The 22,980-nt window shown below is 39.6% G+C and overlaps 1 protein-coding gene across 6 annotated transcripts; it reads left to right on the top strand.

The window, feature by feature from the left end:
• Window positions 1-96: 96 nt before the first annotated feature.
• LOC139475956 (serine/arginine repetitive matrix protein 1-like) lies at window positions 97-21,077 on the top strand. 6 transcript variants are annotated; one of them, XM_071259166.1, is made up of 16 exons: window positions 97-150; window positions 3,292-3,381; window positions 3,681-3,803; window positions 5,437-5,607; window positions 7,740-7,846; window positions 9,463-9,702; window positions 10,397-10,558; window positions 10,674-10,883; window positions 11,912-11,999; window positions 12,537-12,666; window positions 13,446-13,581; window positions 14,560-14,583; window positions 16,752-16,787; window positions 17,373-18,429; window positions 19,044-19,160; window positions 19,495-21,077. In XM_071259166.1, the coding sequence occupies exons 1-16, from the start codon at window positions 127-129 to the stop codon at window positions 19,609-19,611; spliced, it is 2,832 nt and encodes a 943-aa protein (XP_071115267.1). In that variant the 5' UTR covers window positions 97-126; the 3' UTR covers window positions 19,612-21,077. The 6 variants fall into 6 exon arrangements, with proteins under 6 accessions (XP_071115267.1, XP_071115268.1, XP_071115269.1 ...); XM_071259167.1 differs by lacking the exon at window positions 14,560-14,583; XM_071259168.1 differs by lacking the exon at window positions 10,397-10,558.
• The last annotated feature ends 1,903 nt before the right edge of the window (window positions 21,078-22,980 follow it).

Raw genomic sequence — 22,980 nt, forward strand, 5'->3', positions numbered from 1 at the left:
AGGTGCTAATCTCGAAAATGGTGCAGACGCTCTTCGCCATTTTGAATTTCCCGCTTCCGTTTCCGGACACCTATTTCCTTTTCCGCTCACGTGCTGTCCGATAACTTGCGAGAAGTAGAAGCCACCATGTCGGATGCAGGGTTTTTCAAGGTAGAAAATAAGCGTTATTTAGAATGCAGCTGAGTAAATCACAATAAAATTACTTCAATCGTGTCCTTTTTATCATCATAGAGTAAATATTTGGGACAAGTTGGGTCCATTTTTGTTGATTTGCGCATTTGGAACAGTAAATGTGTCCCATATGCAGGCGAGGATTCCGGAATGTTGCAGTTTTAGCTTTCTGTTCGGGGTGAACACGTAATGATGACGACCTCCATCTCCCTTTAGCCAAGAGTATTCAGTAATTGCTGTGATTTGACCAATCTCGTTGGAGAATTGCAGATACTTGATGTTACCAAAGAGTTTCACGGGAACTGTATGCTTGCTTGCTTATTAAGGTCATTTGCACATTTGATATGTAGGTTAATGTAGCAATTTTGTATCATTCACAGGTTCTGTAATTGCTGAAGAATGTAAAAACTAAAAACAATTTTCAAATACAAATGCAATCACACATTGGTGTAAAAGACTAAGCAGGTCCACAGTTGGCTGGGTGCTGCTGAAAGAGCTAATTGTCTCCTTTTGCGGATGTAGCTCTCGATAACTGATCTCATGTACCTCTTTGATCCTAAAGATAGGATTAGTTGTTTTAGAGTAGATTATCCCATCGCTACCCTTATTCCCTGAATCCCCTTTATCAAGCCTCCTAAAGAACTAATGTCACTGCGACATAAGCCACAAGTCCAAAGCCCGAATCCATTATAATTCTATTTGGACCACTAAAACCAGCTGCAAAATGCCATACGATAACTAGGACTGCACAGTGTTATAGACATGCTGCAATTAACTTCTAAAATGATGTACATTGCAATTTGTTTTCTGCGCTCTAGTATGTTGGGTAAAAGATATATGACTAATTTCTTTATTTGTATCGTTTAACCTCAATACTCCACAGAAATTAACTCACAAATGATTGACATTTGGTGCATTTGCAGGAGTGATTTTTTTTTTCACGGATATAGCGACTGACCATGCAGACTTGACATCGTAATATTTACTTTTAAAATAGGATGTGGAAAATAGGGTCTGCATGGAATTTCAGTGTAAATCATTGTCAAATATTATAACTCCCCAATATATCCTGATAGGTATAGCAATACAGACACCTGAATACAGAAAAACATAGAAATGTGGATGCTATATGTCTATTTTACACACTAAAATATCAACTGGCAGAAATATGAGTAGATTTTGCACACTAGGTAAAACCGTTCGCTGGGTTGAGGACGATTCAACAACAATTGGTTCAGATTATGACGAGTGCAATCCCGCTGCTGCTTACTCATTGTTTTCTGAATAGTCTATATTTTAGTTTGCAAAATAGACAAATAGCATACACATTTAGAGCATACACATTTTTGTGTTTGAACACACATTAGTTTTTTTCTTTGGTAGACCTGTTAATTGGGAGATAAACATACTGTGTTTTCAATGTAAAGCTAGGTTACCTGTAGACTTAACCCTGCTAAATTGAATTTGGAACCGAAAAGGCAGCGTAAGCTTTCAAATGTTAAATTTAGCGTGGTTAAATCTACAGGTAACCTAGCTCTACATTGAAAACACAGTATGTTTATCTCCATTCTACCATGACTAAATAAAACGCGAACTCTTCGGTGTCAGCAAATATACTGAGTGAAGCGGCATGGGTTGAGTTCAGTGTTTTGAGTGGGTTATCGATCTGAATTACGGAATCAACGAACTAAATATGGTGCTGAATATACTAATGCAGTTTGTTTACACCGTAATACTTCACTCGAACATATGACAGGCGTTGAAAGCATATAAGCAAGGCAACTTGGTTAGCTAACATGAGGTGGGCATTCCTAAAGAAAACAAAGCAAGCTTTGCAAGGCTTTCGCTCTACATCGCACGTCACCATTATGACGTCATATCGCTCATTGTGACGCAATAGATATGGCGTCACAGTCGTATATGGAAAAGCACCAACATTTCAAGCTCTCTGTTGTCTCTAAAACGTAAATACATTCCCTTTGTTGGTTTGTCGTGTTTTTCTGCACGAAATGTATTGCCACACATCCTTTGAATATTGTAGTAACCGCATCTGTGCATTTTGTAACCTGTAATTGTAGATATAGTTATTTAAATATGCCTACCGACAATGACTGAAAATAGCACTATTCTATGATTATTAGCTTACGCGGTGATGTGGCCGTCAAACCAGCTGTTTCAATCAGAGGGGGTTTATTGTGATTTAATAGCCTCTGATTGACCATTCAGAATCGGGTAAATTCCAAATTCATGGTAGAATGATCATTAAACACTCCTTCATGGTCCTTGTATGGTACCTGGCCCATGCCAATCAAACATTCCTTAGGGTTAAGTACCATTTACGACCATATGGTCAGTTGTGAGTTAGGGGTATCTTTCTAACCTCCTCTAAATTCATTTTTATTAAATTTTGCTGGAACAGTTACAACCTTGCATGTGCATGCACATGAACATAATCAATAGGGTGGTGATCACTAAGTAAACAAGCACTAACTATTTGTGATTGGACCTGTGATAAGTTTTGGTTAATTGGATTAACTCTCTGCAGTATGTCCATATGTCTTCTGCTTTCAAGCACCGTTGGATATTGTTGGAAATTATATAGCGATGAAGGTCGTTAAAGGCCACACTGTCAAATATCACAAGGACCATTTAGAGCTTAATTTTCTATAGGTTATAGTCAACCCGTACAAACAGGCTCTTTTACAAAATAAATTCATTTTCCCATTTACATCATTTTCTTGATTGATTAAAAAAAATATTGGCTGAACTGTAGACAACTGTAATCAAGTATATTTATTCATTTGCTTACTTATACCCATGATGAAATCTTCATTTGGCTTGCTGATACTCACACACAGATATTGCTGATACATATTGAGTGCTTAACAATAACATGGTTGATTTAAAAAAACCACTTATCTAATGCTGAAAATATTTTGTTAAGTTACCCATAATTTTCTTGGTTATTACATACTAGATACTAATCTTGAAACATCTACTCCAGCCTCAAGTCTGAAACCCAACACTGGTAACATTTCTTTGTATTTAGTAAGTTGGCTGACTGGTTGAGAATTACATGACCTAGTTTTCTATTTAATCATTTGTTTTAATATATTTCAGGGCACCAGTGCCGAGCAGGACAACCGTTTTGCAGACAAAAAGAAAAAATTGATGAAATCCATGAAATTTGCAGAATCTTTGGAGAAAAAGGTGAGTAACGAAATAAAGAAAGGAGATTAATGTTGAACATATGATTAAGTTTCATGATTACATACAGCTTCTTGGATCATAAAGAAAAATGACGAATTATATCAGTTGATATGAGGCTTGTTACTGCAATTGGAAAATGAGGCAAATCTCTTTTTCCATTTTGATTCATTGTGTCATTGCATTTAACAATTAATGTCTCCTTTTGTCTTTACGGCCATGTTGGTATTTACATGTTCCTTGTGTTTGTAAATGTATAACTACTAACATTACTAACATTTGGTTCAACTTTCATTCTATAGGTGGACATGACGAAGGTGAATGTGGACACACTGAAGCCATGGATAGCTAAACGAATCACCGAGCTTCTAGGCCTAGAAGATGACGTTATCGTTGAATTTGTATATAATCAGTTAGAAGAAAGGGTGAGAGGTGTTTTTGTTATGGTAATTTTCATCCCATCCAACATGCTATTTACTGCATGAGCATTTTCTTCTTTGTCTAGGAATACTTTGAACATGAATATATGTGATCAGACTTAAATCAGTGATAATTCATATCTAACCACAACCCATATAGTTATCATAATCAGGGCACACAATGCCTAGTGACGCTTTCCACATTTCTTTGTCAAATTTCCAACAGTTTTGAACTTGTGAATAGATTGTATTTTATTATTTTATCCAAGCTAAACAAAAAAACAGTTGTACAAAATGTATGTGTTGTTGTGCTTAGTTGTGTAGACGAAAGAGTTGTGCGATTTACTTACTCTTGACTGTTTCCTTCCGCTATTAGAGAAGATCATAATTTCTCGTCTGCGAGCTATCAGTGACAAGCCAAGAGATGATCTTGCAGGGTACAGTTATTCCATAGCTTTACATAGTTATCAGGACCAACCAAAATACCCTTGATCCTCGCGATGATGCTCCATCGCAAAGGTGGCTCTTGCACAACAGGGTTTGTATTTTATTTCTGTCAAAGTTTTCAAAAGTCTTTCTACATGTACACATGTTTGTCTCTGTAATCCCTTGCCTTTGAGCTTCCCTATACACATTGGAAGGTAGTCAAGTTTACAAAGTCATCTGAATTCATGGAAGTTTGACAAATATGTTCAAATCTCAGCTTATCGTAAATATCATGTAACATGTCCTCAGTAAATCCAATTTCAAAATAAATTGTATTCCATGAGTATTTATTCAGGCATGTAAGAACTGTTTTCATGTTGATTTCTTCTAGGCAGCCATCTTGGAGCGCGGATCAGCACATTCGGATCTGCTACTGTTGACAGCCAACTTAAAATTTAACATTGTCAAGTATTGTACTGGGAAAGCCAATAGTGTCACAATACCATCGTTTGGAAAGTGGAAGATGTTGTGTGGTTGCTTGTTAGTAATGCATGACAATAAATTTATAATCTATATGATCTAGGAAGCAAAGAAATCTCTCTTAGCAAGGTGGACAGTATCTCAAACCCATCTCATTTAGGACCAAAATTTTTTGAAATCTGATAGTAGAATAAGAAATTTGTTGTCTTAAGGATGTAAAATACTAGAACCTTATTCATCTACTGCGACTGTCAAGATGTTTGACATAGTTTTGGTTAAATAAGGTTCTGGTAGAACAGATGATGTTGGCAAAATAATTAGCATAAAGTTCCATTGTGGTCTTTAACTTCAAATATTTCCTCAGATAATGAACTGTTTCCATGATGACTGAGTGGTCATGCAAGTAGGAGTACTGTTATTTCAACATGTTTGATTGTAGTGGTAGTTGGGATGTACAAAATACTGGAATATAACCTTCACTATGTAATCGTTTAATGTGTTTTATTTGCATGATATACAGAGGTAAAGTTTTTCAGAAGGTTTATAAAAGAAACCATGTAGCCACATTCTTCCCAGGAATGAGTATGGGTTTTAGATATAAGCATTTAACTCTGGCATACACAATACCTATTGCTTACGTAGTGTCAGTACACAACACATCCCTGTATGCTGGAGGTAGGGTAATGGCTGGACAGTTATTTATGCAAGTGTTCTTCCCACCATGTATCTGCAGATGCCAGACCCTAGGGAGATGCAGATTAACCTCACTGGCTTCCTCAACCCCAAGAATGCTCGCATCTTCATGTCAGAACTTTGGGACCTGCTCTGTAGCGCACAAGAGAATGTTGGTGGCATTCCCACTGCATTCCTTGAACAAAAGAAAGAAGAAATCAAGAGAAGACAGGTAATGCTGCCTCTGTGTGTATGTTCTCATGTCTCATGTTGACATGTTAATGCTGCCTCTGTGTGTAAGTTGCCTTGTGTCTCATGTTGACATGTTAATGCTGTCCTTGTGTATCAGTTGTCTTGTGTCTGATGTTGACATGTTAATGCTGCCTCTGTGTGTATGTTCTCATGTCTCATGTTGACATGTTAATGCTGCCTCTTGTGTGTATGTTCTCATGTCTCATGTTGACATGTTAATGCTGCCTCTGTGTGTATGTTCTCATGTCTCATGTTGACATGTTAATGCTGCCTCTGTGTGTATGTTCTTATGTCTCATGTTGACATGTTAATGCTGCCTCTTGTGTGTATGTTCTCATGTCTCATGTTGACATGTTAATGCTGCCTCTGTGTGTATGTTCTCATGTTGACATGTTAATGCTGCCTCTTGTGTGTATGTTCTCATGTCTCATGTTGACATGTTAATGCTGCCTCTTGTGTGTATGTTCTCATGTCTCATGTTGACATGTTAATGCTGCCTCTTGTGTGTATGTTCTCATGTCTCATGTTGACATGTTAATGCTGCCTCTGTGTGTATGTTCTCATGTCTCATATTGACATGTTAATGCTGCCTCTGTGTGTATGTTCTCATGTCTCATATTGACATGTTAATGCTGCCTCTGTGTGTATGTTCTCATGTCTCATATTGACATGTTAGTGCTGCCTCTGTGTGTAAGTTGCCTTGTGTCTCATGTTGACATGTTAATGCTGTCCTTGTGTATCAGTTGTCTTGTTTCTCAAGTTGACATGTTAATGCTGCCTCTGTGTGTATGTTCTCATGTCTCATGTTGACATGTTAGTGCTGCCTCTGTGTGTAAGTTGCCTTGTGTCTCATGTTGACATGTTAATGCTGCCTCTGTGTGTAAGTTGCCTTGTGTCTCATGTTGACATGTTAATGCTGCCTCTTGTGTGTATGTTCTCATGTCTCATGTTGACATGTTAATGCTGCCTCTGTGTGTATGTTCTCATGTCTCATGTTGACATGTTAATGCTGCCTCTGTGTGTATGTTCTCATGTCTCATGTTGACATGGTAGTGCTGCCTCTGTGTGTAAGTTGCCTTGTGTCTCATGTTGACATGTTAATGCTGTCCTTGTGTATCAGTTGTCTTGTTTCTCAAGTTGACATGTTAATGCTGCCTCTGTGTGTATGTTCTCATGTTGACATGTTAGTGCTGCCTCTGTGTGTAAGTTGCCTTGTGTCTCATGTTGACATGTTAATGCTGTCCTTGTGTATCAGTTGCCTTGTGTCTCATGTTGACATGTTAATGCTGTCCTTGTGTATCAGTTGCCTTGTGTCTCATGTTGACATGTTAATGCTGTCCTTGTGTATCAGTTGCCTTGTGTCTCATGTTGACATGTTAATGCTGACTCTGTGTGTAAGTTGCCTTGTGTCTCATGTTGACATGTTAATGCTGTCTCTGTGTGTAAGTTGCCTTGTGTCTCATGTTGACATGTTAATGCTGTCCTTGTGTATCAGATGTCTTGTGTCTCATGTTGACATGTTAATGCTGCCTCTGTGTGTAAGTTGCCTTGTGTCTCATGTTGACATATTAATGCTGCCTCTGTGTGTATATTACATTGTGTCTCACGTTGACATATTAATGCTGTCCCTGTGTGTAAGTTGTCTCGTGTCTCATTGGATTGTGAATGAAGGCTCAGTTGTCTTTGCCACAGATAGCTGTGGAAAGTAAGAGCCCGAGCTGCTATGGTGTTCAGTTCATGGTCTTGAATCCCTTCTGATCTTTGGTCTGTCAGTACAAAGGTGCTAAACTCTTGCTTTCCTCCCATACTAACAAGCCATGATAAAACTGTAATACAGTTAGGCCAACTCACTGGCTCTCAAAACCAGGGTGAATGTTTTTACAAAGTGGATATAACATTTTGTCAATTTGTCCTTTACTTTATTCCACTTGTTGGATATGCATATGGCAACATATTATTAAGACACAAAGCAATGACATCTTTTGTTCCCATTGACTGATAGGAGCTTAGAGCAGTGTGTATCAACTTACTGTTCAAAGTTCCTTCTGTCACTGTTAAGTGACTAACCAAATATAGACTTTACTGTTGATGGTTATTGTGTTGTTACCTCAGGCTGAGCAGGAGCGAATCCAGACAAGTCTGAAGAAGCATGAGGAGCAGATCAAGGAGGCCCTGGCCAAGGAGAGAGAGAAGAGTGAAAAGAAGGACAGAGACAGCAGGTAGGTCAAGCAAGGCTAGTCTGAAAGCAAGAAGATTCCCCATGGGCATTCAGGCCAGTGAGGATCTGTCATGATGCATGATAGTCTACCAAAGGAGGATGCATGACCACCATTATTATCCTCTGCCATGCTGTGGGGCAGTGGGGATATTGGAACACAGTTTATCTGTCCACTTCCCAAAGGGGACACATTTTCTCAAAAACTATTGGAAGTTAGAGAAATGAAATTTACACACTGATATTACTGGTCATGATTTTAATTGAGTTTGAAAATTGGTATCTTAAATTCATATAATGGCATATAATGCGAGGGGATATAGTCGATGTCTCGGCTGTCTGTCTGTCAGTCAGTCAGTCAGTCAGTCAGTCAGTCAGTCAGTCAGTCAGTCAGTCAGTCAGTCAGTCAGTCAGTCAGTCAGTCAGTCAGTCAGTCAGTCAGTCAGTCATTTCACTTCACTTCTGGAGCATAACTATAAAAACATTCAATATTTTTCAACAAGAATTGGCAGATATATCAAACAGATCCTAAAGTGGTGCCTTTTGCTATTTGAGCATGTTTGGCATTTTTATTTTTCTCGATTTCCATGGAAGCAATTCAGTCTTAGTCTTAAGCGGTTGGGTTCTGGAGAACAACATGAAAACTGTGATACTTTACATCCAAACCTGGTACATGTATTCACCAAGGGCTGAAGTGGTACCTTTTGCTATTAAGGAATTTTTCAAAATTTGATTTTCCCCTCTTTCCATGGAAACAAGTTGGACTTATCTGTAACGGAGACAGGTGTCTCTGGAAACGAGTTTGGATTCAGTACTGTATGAACAAACTTAATTTTAATGTGACCCATGGCAGAGGATAGTGATAATGCTGTTATTGTAACCCTGAAAATGTGGATTGTTTCTCATGTTATCAACCACTGGTTAATCACAGCGTCTGTCCATTATTCAAGGTTTGAAACATCTGAAATACTTGTGACTACAGGGTTCATGCACTTGGTAGGCTGTGTGGAGACCCAGGTTAAAATATGTCCCAGTTTCTTGGAGCAGGTGGATTGACTCAGCTACTTGGTTGATTGCGTGTGCTCCATATGGCATGGGACATTGCTGATAATAAGAACCACTGGTTTATCGGGGCAAGATACAGGCCACCATGATGTGGCTTGATTATTGGGGACCTTAGTAACACTAAACAAAAAACTCTTTGATGGGAGCATGTCCAAATATAGGGATTGGCATTGTCCTATTGTTTGAGTGTTATTCAGGGGAATAGGAAGAATGTTGTTGCCAAAGAGAGTATGTGGAATTGTGATATGTCTGACGTAGCAGAATGAGGCTTCAGCCACTAGTCTGAATCCTGGGTCCAGTAAATGTCTTTCAATTTTGTAAAATTATAAAATAAAAATAAAAGTCCATAACTTAACACTAAGATCTACTGGAAATAATATACATTGACAAGATTGGGGTAATTGACTTTGAAGACAGGACTGTCAGAAGATTTATGCAATGATGCATTCAATGTAAGTTTCATTAGTTAGGACTGAATAGGTAATCATGAGTTCATGAATGTGGTGAAGGTTACCGCCATAGATGTATTATGTTTTTTTGTTTTTTTTCTTCCAGACGAACACGATCCAAGTCCAGAACGCCCAGTGACAGGAAACGTAAATCTAGATCACCTGAAAAGAAGCGGAGGTCACGGTCACCTTCAGACAGGAAACATAAATCAAGGTCAGAGACACCAAGAAAAGAATCTCCCTCCTCAAAACGATCTCCATCACCAAAGAAAGAGGATCCTGACAGCAGTAAAACTGATGTCAAAACTGAAAATGGAACCACTGTAAAGAAAGATGAAGAGAAGAAGTGAGTGTATTATGCTGCCCATAAGGAATGATGAAAAAAAAGATTAAACAGAGAATCCATTCTGTACTTCCTTTATTTCACTGCAATTCACTGCATCCCTGACCTGTACCAGGATCTGTTTGTCATTGGTCTAAAGTGTCCGTGGTTATAATCATTGATCTGTCTTGTGATACACATATTTATACATACAAATGTTTGAGGTTTCCTTTGACTATGTATAAGCTGTCATACTGGGATGTAGTTTACAAGGAGGCACTAAACTGAACTTTCACTCTCAAACTCTTTTGTGAAACACTACTGTTCTGTCATCTCAAACAGGATAAGTGGATTGTGCATTGGTGGCTGAGTGGTCTTTGCAGTTTGGTATGTGGAGTTATGTCCCTTACCTGCTAGGATCTGAGGATCACGGGTTTGTAAATACTCGCCCTTTTTATGACCCTTGATCTTTCAGCACTAGACCATGTTAGTTGGCATCAGTTAAGTGCAAAACTTGAGACTTTCCCCCTGCACACTGCAATATGATTGAAATACATGCGCCTTTTTCAAAGCAGTGTTGAAAAACTTTGCTACACTATTCTTAGAATCTAAAAGCTATGTCCTGTGTTTACATTCTGTCCATAAGTCACCAAACCTCAGCATGATACTTAGGTTTCCAGTTTATTACTGTCTGTGTGTATTGAAATGGTTTCTTTAGGGATGACAACAAAGAAAATCAACCTGAAAAGGCAGCATCACCTAGCACTAAGACGGACAAAAAGAGTCGTGACAAATCTCGGTCAAAATCTCGCAGCCCTGATAGAAAGAAGAGACATCGCAGTAGAACACCAGAAAGGAAAAGGAAGAGGAGTAGATCCAGGTATAGGTTCATTGTTTGCGGATTTGTGATGTGTCATTTGTGTTTATGATGATTATGCAAGCCTTTGGACCTTTGGTTAGTCCTCTTGCCTTATGTTTCCTTTTTCTTGTGATAGATCGCGTTCTCCTCGTAGAAGGCGCTCACCTCGGCGCTATTCACCTCGACGATCTCCCCGACGTTCCCCCAGGCGCTCCCCTCGTCGAAGGCGATCCAGATCTAGGTCCCGATCTCGACATAGACACGGTTCTCCCCGGAGAAGGGATCGCTCTCCTCGTCATCGGAGGTCCAAGAGTCCCGTCACCAAGAGGCAGGCCCCAAGGAGAAGGTATACAACAAACTGTTTGTGGTCATTAGCTGTGTCTCAAGCATGTATTCCTGTGGAGATTAAAGAAAGTAGCAGGGAGCACAGATGGCCCAGTTGTTTGAGGTGCCACAAGTTCACTATTCACAGTTGCATCCCTTGGGCACATAAAAAATCTATGATCATGGGTTTGAATCCCGGTTGGCCCAGATTATTTTTCTAGGTTTGTCAGCCTCATGCCTCTGCTTGTTGGTTTCCTGAAAGTGCTTCATGTCTGAGACGTCTATCACTTCAGGCTTTCCTCCGACAAGCCGTGATATAACTATAATACTGTTCAAAACCATGTTAAGCCCAACTCAATGAAGAGACTATCTCTCTAGTACCTGATTGCTTTTTTTTAAAAACGGACAATAAGCTGACAGTCCGATAGCTTAAGTAACCAGTAAGGCTGGTTCTTAGTTTGTTGTCAAGGAAAAATCAGGTTTCACCTGTGACCTTGTTAATTTTGTGTCCGTCCTTATGCAAATGTAAATACAAAGACAGACTCGGGTTGGGATCTTGTCTTTATCATGCTTTAAATGTGAAAATGCCTTGAAATGAATTTTGCATTTGATTTAACAAAAGCATCTCAAATAGAAGGAATGCCCTGAATATTTCTGGAACAGGTCACAAAGATTGAACTATTTGCAATCTCTTAAGAAACTGGTGGCTTTGCAATCTGTTTTCATAGGATATGATAATATCTTATGTCCTTTGTAAACAGTTATTTGATTCATATTAAGCTACTCTTTAAACATTGTTCAGCCTAAAAACTGGTTTGTTGAAAAAGCCTCTAATTTTGGTTTACCTTTGGATTACTACTTGTTAATCTTGTCCAGGCCTACTCACTTCACAAGCCATCATTGTATGGCTCAGTTTGACAAGGTCATTGAACAACATTAACTTCCTCCCACTCAACTATATTGAAGTGAATATTGGCTCATTTAGACATGTAGTTCTTTTGAGAAATGATGTAAACTTGATATTAAAACTGCATGTATTCCATGAACTAGGCGCAGCCCCTCTGACAGCTCAGACTCTGACAGCTCAGGAAGCTCAGACTCACGAACCAGGTCCAAGCAGAAGTCTAAGGCAGGAAAGGTGATACTGCATTCCTCAAATACACCTTGATATGTCAACTTTGTAATTTTTTGGCCAACATTTACAAATTGTCTTTAGACCATGTAGATCCCAATAAAGCTAGCCTTTTATTCCAAGGCTACCAAAGGTTTCAAAGGACTAATGAGTATCTAGGTGGCCACAAGCCATGATGGCTAGTCGAAGAAGCTGTCTCTGAAGAAGACTTTTGAATACTTTAAAGAATTCCTGGACTGATTTGTTTTGTTTTTCAAGCAGCTGGTAATGAGTAATTGTCTCGGGTAAAGTCGTAAACCTAAAAGATACAGCAGGAGCTAGTTTATGTTCAGGGTATTTAACAGTGTGGTAATGAAATGAAACTTTCATGATAATGTCTGGAAGCTGTCAACAAGTGACATCGTGAATCAAAGCCAATAACGAATGTAATCGCTAGTATTGGACACTGATATGTTTAGAAATTGAGAAGATTGATTAAATTGCATGATGCGGTCTCATGGTATGCTTTGCATTGCATGTGCACAAGTTGAATCTCTTGTTCAGGGCAGTGACGACGATGGCAATGATTCTGGTGGGAAGGTGGGCGTACAACAGCGCCGCCACTACCGCAAACATGACACAGAAGAGAACTCTGACTCCGACTCTTCATCTTCATCATCAGAGGATGAAAGAGGTAACCACTTTTTTCATCTAGTCTGTAATAACATTTCAAATTAGAAAGTTTCTCAGAAAGTGTGTGTAGAATTATGTACTTGTATTGATTATCTCACCGTGGGAAATTCACATTAGATTATGCACAGTTGTTCATATTCCTGAGGCAAGCTTGTCCACCAGCCCATATCAAAGTCTAGTTTCCACACCTGCCATTCATGACTACTTTTCTGTGCTAAAATATATATGGACTACAGCACATATCGATAGTTGAAATAGAGAATGTTTTACAAAATCAATGTCTGTGTTCTGAAAACATGATAAAATGCTTTGGCCACTGCCATCACCTGTTGAACATGTGCTGAAATCAATTTTTTTTAACTAAGACAAATGTTTCAAAGTGGGTCAAACTTTTCAAGGAACTCGCCCAAATACTTTACAGTCAAGTTCCCTTATCCGACATGGTTGGTTGCAATTGATTAGTCGGATTAATGAGTATGTCATTTAAAGGAAATAAGTAGTATCAACGTTTGTAATCGGGAAAATGAAGCTTGTCATAAAGGCTGACTTAGATAATGATCAGTTGGTTCCCAGGTGTGACCTGATTGGTTGTGTCTAGGTGGTATGAATCAAAGGTGTTCATGCATTTATTTACAAGATACCCTGCCCTGTTGTGAAATAGCAATCTTCCAAGGCTAAGATTGATTTTCTCCTTAGGTCTTTGATGTCAAATGTGTTATGTATCGGAAGTTAAATATCTAAGGTGTACTTGTTCTAACCCTGGCCAATCCATATTCTCAGATAAAGGGAGACAGAAGCGGAATGTGAGAAGATCCAACTCCCCAAGAGCTCGGCGGCGTTCCCCTCCCTTCAGACGATCACCATCACCACGGAGATTTGGAGGCAGAAACAGGATGTCGCCTGTATTGAGACGAAGGTAAAAAGAAGTTTCTTCTAATGTTGATAGGGAGTATGTTACATGGGATCATAAAAAGATTTCTTTTTCATTAATCTGCAAGATTTGAATGTGTTTTAGAATACACATCTATTTATTTGTGTTCAAGTGAAATATCAGTTTTTGAAGTCACATTGTTCAGCCTTGTAGACTTTCCGTCCTACTGAGGTGGCAGAGTGGTTAAAGTGTTAGGTCTTCAGGCCAATAAGCCCTTGTTCAATTCCCCACGTGGACATAATGTGTGGAGCCAATGTCAGGTTTGACCTCTGCTGAATATTGATAAATAGGTAAAACCTTATTGTAAGTGTGTGTGGACCAAATCAGATTAATCATCAGCCAGTATCACACACCCCATTTTTGTCTTGGATGTATGTGAGTAATTGTTTTCTGCTGATTTGGACATACCACCATTTTGAAACTGGAAAGCAGTTGATTTGGCCTCCTCACATTGAAATTGTTATATGTCTATCACACAAAACAACATAATAAGTAGAGAATCTGCTTGTAATATAATCATTTGCTCCACATTTTGATAATGTCAGCAAATTGGCAGATAAAGTTGGGGATTCTTAATGATTTGTTGATGAGAACAGTTAGTTATGTTGATCCTTGTCATGAAAAGAGTGTCCCAAAGATGAATTGATTGGTCCCTTAGTAGTGTTGGTTATCATAGTGAATATTAGTAGCTGTCACATTGATCATTAATTGATGGTAGTCGTTTTAGTTCTCCCCGGAAATGATATATGCATCAAAGAAAATATTAGTAGCAGCTGTTGCTGTCAAATTATTGTCATTATATGATTACATCCTGTATGTTCCAATTCTACTTATTTTGTTTGGATGACTGGGAGGGAATTACTGACAAATTATTTGATCAGTCACTCCAGCACTAATAATGAGATGACACTATTACTGAGACCTGATCAGCCATCTCTAATTATGGCACCCTTTATATTTCAGACCTCCACCTCCTCACTTCAGAAGGTGATATTTGATATCAAGCTGTGCTAATGTTGGCTACATATTGTCTCAGAAAACTTGATCCACATTGAGCTTACAATATATAGCAATCTTGGCACAGTGGTTGTATATAGCTAATATTCAGTACCAGTAGAAGAATTACAGTTTTCTTTTATTTACTTTTCATACCATTTGAATGGATGGTTGTGACTGATGACAATGTGTGATGTTGAAGTGCATGCACTGTGCATTAATCCTACAGGGTGTGTATATGAGCGTCACTGGTGTCCTTGACATCTGTCACACCCATTCTTGGTTCCCCCTGCCATGATATTATTGCACTATTGCTACACACATTAAGGCATCTACGCTGTATCTCCCTCATTCACTCACTCACCATCATACCGTGGATGCAACTTTCCCTGAAGCCTGTACTAGCTTGAAAAATGATACCGTAAGGACACCCCCTAGAATGCTTGAAATTCTGCTGATCCTTTAACATTAGATGAACTGACCATGCTGACTCAGACAAAGGGCAAGTTGCATCCCTGATGCTACACACACCTCATCTGTCTGATGTACTCACTGGAAACCTGGCGCCCCACCTTGTGAGAACATGGAGCTGAGAACTGAACATGTTTAGGCCAGAGAGATGGAGTAGTGCCTCTGTAGTGTAGGTGTGAGAGGATGGGAATGCTTTCTACAAATATTTAACTAGTTTGTGCTTTTGGAGTTTTCGTTTCCTTGATTTTGTCTGTTCTGACTGAATGGCTTTGAAAATAACAAGCCCACAAACCCTTATCGAACTGTTGAGGGCTTCATGGAGTAGGTGTCCCCCAAAGTATGCGTAGAAGCACTTGATCTTGCACTGCTTCTTGTTTTGGCAGCCTTTCTGTCACTTGAATTTCCCATTTAGAATTGCCTTTATATTTTGATGTTATTTTTTATTTGTACATGTACTTGCAAATATGTATTAATTCCTCAATCTGTGTGTTCCTGTCATAGTATGTGTGTGTTCCTATGTCATTGTATGTGTGTGTGCCTATGTCATAGTATGTGTGTGTTCCTATGTCGTATGTGTGTGTTCCTATGCGCGTGGGTTTCACCTAAGTGGTAAACGTCTGAGACCTGCATCACTTCGGGCTTTCCTCCCACATCAAGCTGACACGCCGTGATATAACTGGAATACTGTTAAAAGCGGCGTTAAACCCAACTCCCTCACTCCTATGTAATAGTATGTGTGTGGTCCTATGTCATTGTATGTGTGTGTTTCTATGTCACGGATGTGTGTTTCTATGTCCTAGTATGTGTGTGTTACCAGTGTTTCTGTAGTGTTGGTAGGAAGTTGTGACTGCTTTGGCAGCAGGTCTAAATGAGACAACTCTAGTATCCGGAACAAATGTAAACAGTGAGATGCAGACAGACTCGAGCTAGGCAACATGATTAGGAACATTAATTTGATTTACCTGTATCGGGGTTATATAGAAGTTGAGCAGTTCAAATAGATTTGCAAACAGTTGCTGTTCATATAGACTTTGTCCTAAACTGATATACTGATGGTTTGAGAGGGGAGGAATGTTAGCGGCAGGTGTTTACAGTCTAAGGGCGAGAACTCTAGTTACTGGAAGTGATAGCGACTGAATCTGATAGAGGTAGGTAGCTGGTTGTTAGACTGGGTCTTTCGTCTCTACAAATACTGAGTATCAGCTAGGCATGGTGTATGTACAGTACATGTGTATGGTGTATGTACAGTACATGTGTATGGTGTATGTACAGTACATGTGTATGGCGTATGTACAGTACATGTGTATGGTGTATGTACAGTACATGTGTATGGTGTATGTACAGTACATGTGTATGGCGTATGTACAGTACATGTGTATGGTGTATGTACAGTACATGTGTATGGCGTATGTACAGTACATGTGTGTCAATGTGATTCCACATTCTGCCTTAACATGTTTCCTTGTTTCCTAGTAGACACTTTGCATTAGTCTCCTTTAATTTGCTAATTAATAAGAATTGAGTGTCTGTCTGTGCGTGCGTTCGTGTGTATGCGTGCGTGTGTCTGTGTGCGTGTGTCTGTGTTCACAGTGTATGTTTTTTGTATTGTATATGTTTTATGTTGTATCTTATATGTATGTATTGTATAACATGTATAGTTACTCTGACTGTATTGTTTTCTATTACAGACCATCGCCTCCCAGATACCGCTCACCACCAAGGAGGTAGGTTGTAGTTACATATGTAGTTTGCTAGGCTAAACAACATATTCATTGCAAGACAGTATGCCATTCACAGTACACTACAATAGGGATAAGCAGACAAGATGCTTCATAAGAATGTACATATGACTGAAGAATACATGAGAACAGTTTCTATGTGAATGTAATGAATCAGTAATAAGTAGGTCAATGTGATCAAGCCAAAATATGTCGGATAAGAGCGCCTCTATGTTTTGTTAAATAAGGTTTTATAACAGTTCTGGGACTCCCTCCAAACATTTTTAGAATGAAGATTTGTAAAACATGTTGTAAACTGTAGGAGGTAGCTGCTTGAATGTCATTGGATGATTAAAAATTCAGTTTGCTTTTAAAGAAGGAACATATCCAGTCATTGAAAATTGAAATATTGACATCACTTGAATGTGATTTGTCTCTGTCGATTGGATCACAATTATTATGACAGTGAATTGTGCACATGATCTACAAATAATGACTTCTGCTTCATCTTGTGTATCATCTCTCTGAAACATGCATATTATTTTATGAAAGAACAGGAACAGTTGAACTCAACATTGTTGTCTCTTTCAGAAGCCCACCCAGACACAGGATCAGTCCCAGGGGCAGAGCAGGAGGGTATGACAGTAGGTTTAAGTCACGTTCACGGTCTCGATCACCCCCTCCAATGAGACGAAGACGTAGCTCATCTTCCCCCGTCCTACGTCGAGGCCGACCTAGCCCATCACCCCCTCCACAGATGAGGAGAGGATCTCCAAGACGACGCCCTATATCCCGGTCTCCCTCACCTGCCAGACAGAGAGTTATGCAAAGAAGAAGACCACCATCATCATCGTCATCAGACTCTGATTCGTCACCTCATCCTGTGAAGAGACAGTCATCACCTCCAGCACGCAGGCGCAAACCCTCACCCGCACCGAAAAAGAGGGCACCATCTTCTTCATCATCGGGTTCCTCATCACCAGCACCTAGACATAGAGATGAATCGACCGACCCGTCACCCAAGAGAAAGATTAAAGCCCCTGTTTCTAAATCTCCTGTTCAGAGACGCAATACGAGGGAATCACCGGTGAGAAGACGACAGATATCACAGTCATCACCATCACCTCCACCACCTCCACCCAGACGCCGACAAAATTCAACATCATCTCCGCGGAGAAGACAGAGGGACACCTCAGACAGTCCACCACCACGAAGACAGATTATGGTATCACAGAAAAGGACAAGGCGTGACAGCAACTCCTCAGCATCACCTTCACCACAGAGAGTAGCCAAAGAGAGTCGTAAACAGCCAGCCAAGGTACGAGGAGACAAAGTGTTGGATGATCGGCCTCCGAGGAGAAAGTCTGGTAGCCCAGAGCCAAGAGCAAGGAAGGCAAAGAGACCTCCGTCATTTTCCCCAGAACCACCAGTTCCAGGACAGACACCCCCACGGGTGGACTCGGATGAGGAGGCCCCAGCAGGTGAGGACACATTCAGGAGGGTGATCACTATCAAGAAGGACAAGCCTGAGGCTGGTGATGCTCCTCGGAGGAGGGAACCTAGTTCAAGTCCAGCTCGGGCCAATGGGGAAACGCCCAAGAAGAAGGCTAAGATGGAGAAAGCAGCAGCATCACAGAGTGGTTCAGAGGTGTGTTGAACCGACATGTTTATGTGTGTGTAAATCCCCGTCTAAAGATTTGCAATTATTCAGTATTTATTGTTCTCACTGTTATTTTTTCCTGTCGGAATTGAGAGAATAGGGCATGGAATTGAGCAGCATTCACAGATTTATTGTTTGATAGTTGGAAAATACTATTCAGAGTCCTGCTAACATTGTAATGGAAATATTCCATACCCATTTTGTAGGCGATTTAAGGTGTTAGGGTAACATGTTCCATGTATGTAGAATATAGTTTGTTTGTTTGTTGTTATGCCACACTCATATATCTCTCTCTCTCTCTCTCTCTCTCTCTCTCTCTCTCTCTCTCTCTCTCTCTCTCTCTCTCTCTCTCTCTCTCTCTCTCTCTCTCTCTCTCTCTCTCTCTCTCTCTCTCTCATATTTAATGGCAGTTTAAGTGATTATGTGTATGGTTTAACCAGGGGTGATACATGGCACATGAATCAGAGAATATCAGGCTTTTTGTCCATGAGAAAGGGAATATATGGATGGTGTATGGATTATTATTTTATGTTCTTGCCTAACTTCAGTTTTGAGTTGCGATATCTTAGCTATATCAAAAGAGAGCAATGGCTATGTTGCAGAGCTCGGAGGGTGACCAGGCAGCCAAGAAGAAGAAAAAGAAGAAGGACAAGAAGCACAAAAAGCACAAGAAACATAAGAAACACAAGCATAAGAAGGAGGCCAAAGATGCTGCCGAGGTGAGAACTAGACCACTGAACATGCTATTTCACACAGACATCCTGTCTCTGTTCCATGTGCTTGTCCAAGTTCCGATGTAAACATTGAAAGAACATGACCTTAAACCCCATTTCACCTCACCTTAAACATCAGTGCAGTAGTGAGGTGGTGTCTTTTGTTATTTAAATACGTCTCAGAGTGGTTATTTTATGCATTTTCCAACATTCAATTACAACTGATACTAACTGATACTAACTGATCTTTCAGATGGAGAAAAAACAACTACTATACACATATCAAACCTGAGAACACTTTGGCTGAACATGTCGCTTTGACATTGTTTTTTGTGCGCAGGGTTCAGAAAGCGGCGAGGGAGAGTCGCTGGAGGAGCTAGAGAAGAAGCTGCGAGAGAAGGCTCTCATGTCCATGAAGATGAAAGTTGGCGCTGTGATGGAGGGGAAGGATGTCTAACATCACCATCACCATCACCCTGAATCCAGTTAGCTGTTGTTCCATGTTCACATCCCACACAGTGGACATTCTGTGGTTACTCCTTGGGACTCAGTCATAATATAGATGTAACTGTGCAGACTAGCTTTAAATACAGTCCAATTGATTGCCATTATTTTCCCAGTGCATTGCCAAAATTCCATTTGTCTAGCTATGAATGATGGTGTCATGTTTGGAGATGATGGGGGTTATTTGCTGATTGAAACTGTTATGGCTTGTTTTAAATATCTTAACTGTAAATTCCTGATTTTCTTGTATCAGTGATTTATGAATCCATTCCTTAAACTCTTAAGAAAAACTTTTTGCATCCGTGCCCAAACCTATTTGTAGATCACTGACACGAGAAATCCCTCTGTATCAGAGTATTTTTGGTTGTGTACAATCTCAGTATATTTATCAAAGCTCTAATGATCATGATTCCATTCCTTGAAAGTTATGTCCAGGATGCATATTGACTTGCATCCTGTTAGAGAAATCAAGGTTTGTGATAGCATGACTGTGTTCTGTGGAGTCCTACGGGGTAGAGACACGTTTATACACAATTATGGAGCAATAATGACTGTAGCCATGCTGCTGAGAACACATCACAGGAAACATTTCTTGTTCATCTACTAGCTTATGTCTTGAGATTATTTTCTTACATTTTCACAAATCATGTGCTGCAGTTGGTGTGGCTAGAGGAATTGTGTGTGAAATTGTGGGAAATATGTCTTTTTTGTGACTGGCCATTTACAACAATATTACCACTTAAGTAAATCAGATTGTAAATTATCTTTTCTAGAATTACGTTTGACACTTACCTGTACTTAAAAAATGAATAAATTATTAGTTGTGTACATTTACACCTCAATACTGAATTATCATTATGATGATGGGTTTTTGTCTAACACTGTCTTTAACATTTGGATGTTACTCTTTGAGATACAGGGTAGAAATTGCGAGAAGTAACTAATTGTCATTTTTGAAGGTTAACTTAAAGTGTATATTGTAGTCCTGCCCACTTTATTCCCACTTTGTCAGAATGTATCGTGTGCTTTTGACAAACAAATGAAACGGAAGAAATTGTCCCCTGTGATTCTCATCTGCAAGGTGCTAAGATGTTTGTCAGGAAGGGTATTATTCTGTAAATAGTAACTTCGTGGAAAAGCAACAGAACTCATGTGAGTGCACCATTATTTTAAGTTGAAATGCAAAATTATTCCTTTGTTTTCTTGTGTGGGATGGAATGTCTGCAAGGGTTTTAATGTATTGTGTTCTGCAATACTGTGCTTTTTGAAGTATTTTAGAGGTTTACTTTCGTTTTTAATCAACATTTCACACTCTTCTTGGTTGAAAGGTCTTGGAATAGTTGTAACGTTTCTATTGCAAGGCTGATTATTTGTTCAGTGATGCCTTGTATCACTGGTACAATAAAGTCATTAAAAGGATGTTGGGGTTTCATGTTTTTTGTTCACAGTTTCATCATATTTGAGGTGAGTCAGAGGTGGAGGGATAGACATTGTATTCTTAATAGGCGACTAAAGGGATCGGGTGGTCAGGCTCGTTGACTTGGTTGATGCATGTCATCGTATCCCAATTGCGTGGATTGATGCTCATGATATCAATCACTGGATTGTCTGGTCCAGACTGGATTATTTACAGACTGCCATCATATAGCTGGAATATTGCTGAGTGCGGCGTTAAACAACAAACCAACCAACCAACCAACTTAAAAGAGGCCACCATATTGCAAAAATAAAACCCTATAGTTGCGGGTGTGTTGATTTAATTAACATGTTCACGCTTCACACTGATGACCTGGCTTTGATTCCCACAAGGGTATGATGTGTGAATTACATTTTTAGTGTACCCCCACCATTTGAAAAGTTTGACAATAGGATTACAATGATCTCTTTGAAACATTTCCTAGTGTTGAGTGACAAAAGTAGGGAAACCATATCCTAGGGAACCTTTAGGAATTGTGTGACAGAATAGGTTGTCACTAAAGTGAGGATCAGATGGTTACAATGTATGACCTTACAACATAGTGATGCTCATGCTATCAACCACTGGTTGCATGGTCCAGTAAATTATGATCATGGTACTCAAATATTGGCTTGACAGTTGACACCTACCGGTATTCCTTGTGCTTATGCAGACAAACAGCATCTCTCGCTCTATCTCTCTTTCTCTCACACACACACACTCACACCACACCTCATTAATTATTATTTTCATCTAAACACATGACCTGACAAAAACTGGGCAGTTGAAAAAAAAGGTTTAACGTTTGCTCTTTAGCCAGTTGACGTGCATTAATGTATACGTGAAGAGCATGAACTCCATGTGCACTGCTTCACACTCCACCGGAGTCCACTGTTCAATGGGTTCTTCCATTGCACACGCAGAATGCCTCATCCACCAAAACAAGATTACAACACTTGAGTTTTCTATCGTTTGTATATGGTCTGGTAACCTTAACCTTTCACAAGCCCAATGCTCTATACACTCAACTTGTCTGAGAGTTCCATGTATGCCTAGTTTGCTAAATATTTGCTCAAAATATGCTAAGTTCCATTCGTGACCAACTCGTGTTATTCCAGGACAAGCCGAATAGCGACTCATGCCCCTCTCATGGCCATTTTTGTGACCGGGTTCAGTCTTAGCGCAAACAGGCATACCTAAAATAATTGTCACCTCGTCACGTTATGGTTAACATATATTTCCCCATATATTATACATATTTCAGATGCAATTTAAAGCACATCTGGACATGCGGAATTATACAGTATGACTGAACACATTTAACCGTGCCTTGGGTATATTTGTAGATGCAAGACATGTAAAATCAAATATTATTTCCGAGGGATTCTTTGACGAAGAACTTGTAATCATACGTGCATTCTGATTGGTTTGTCGTATTTTCGCACATGACATTCATTGATAGGGGTACGAGTCTTCTTGCAGGTTACGGAAAGAGGCGTGTGGTGATGAATGGTTCTATAGGAATGTATCCATATTACTCAAGTTGTGAGAGCAAATCATGTACCAAAGGGAACTCACAGCTTTGTTATTGGAGTGTCAACTTCACACACACTATATGACAGCAACAGAAGCCATTTTCTTTCTTGATAAGACATCAACATCTGAAAACCTGTCCATTGGTTTTGTGTTTTCTACAATATGCTGGTGTGGTGTATTTGGAATACTGAATCATCTTTGTTGTGGGGCGGTCGGGTAGCCTAATGGTTAAAGCGTTCACTCATAGAGCCGAAGACCCAGGTTCGATTTCCGACACGGGGACAATGTGTGAAGCCCGTTTCTGGTGTCCCCTGATGGAATATTGCTAAT

This window comes from Haliotis cracherodii, unplaced genomic scaffold, assembly GCF_022045235.1.
Source record: "Haliotis cracherodii isolate W230 unplaced genomic scaffold, xgHalCrac1.p SCAF_3, whole genome shotgun sequence".
Classification (NCBI taxonomy): Eukaryota; Metazoa; Mollusca; class Gastropoda; order Lepetellida; family Haliotidae; genus Haliotis; species Haliotis cracherodii.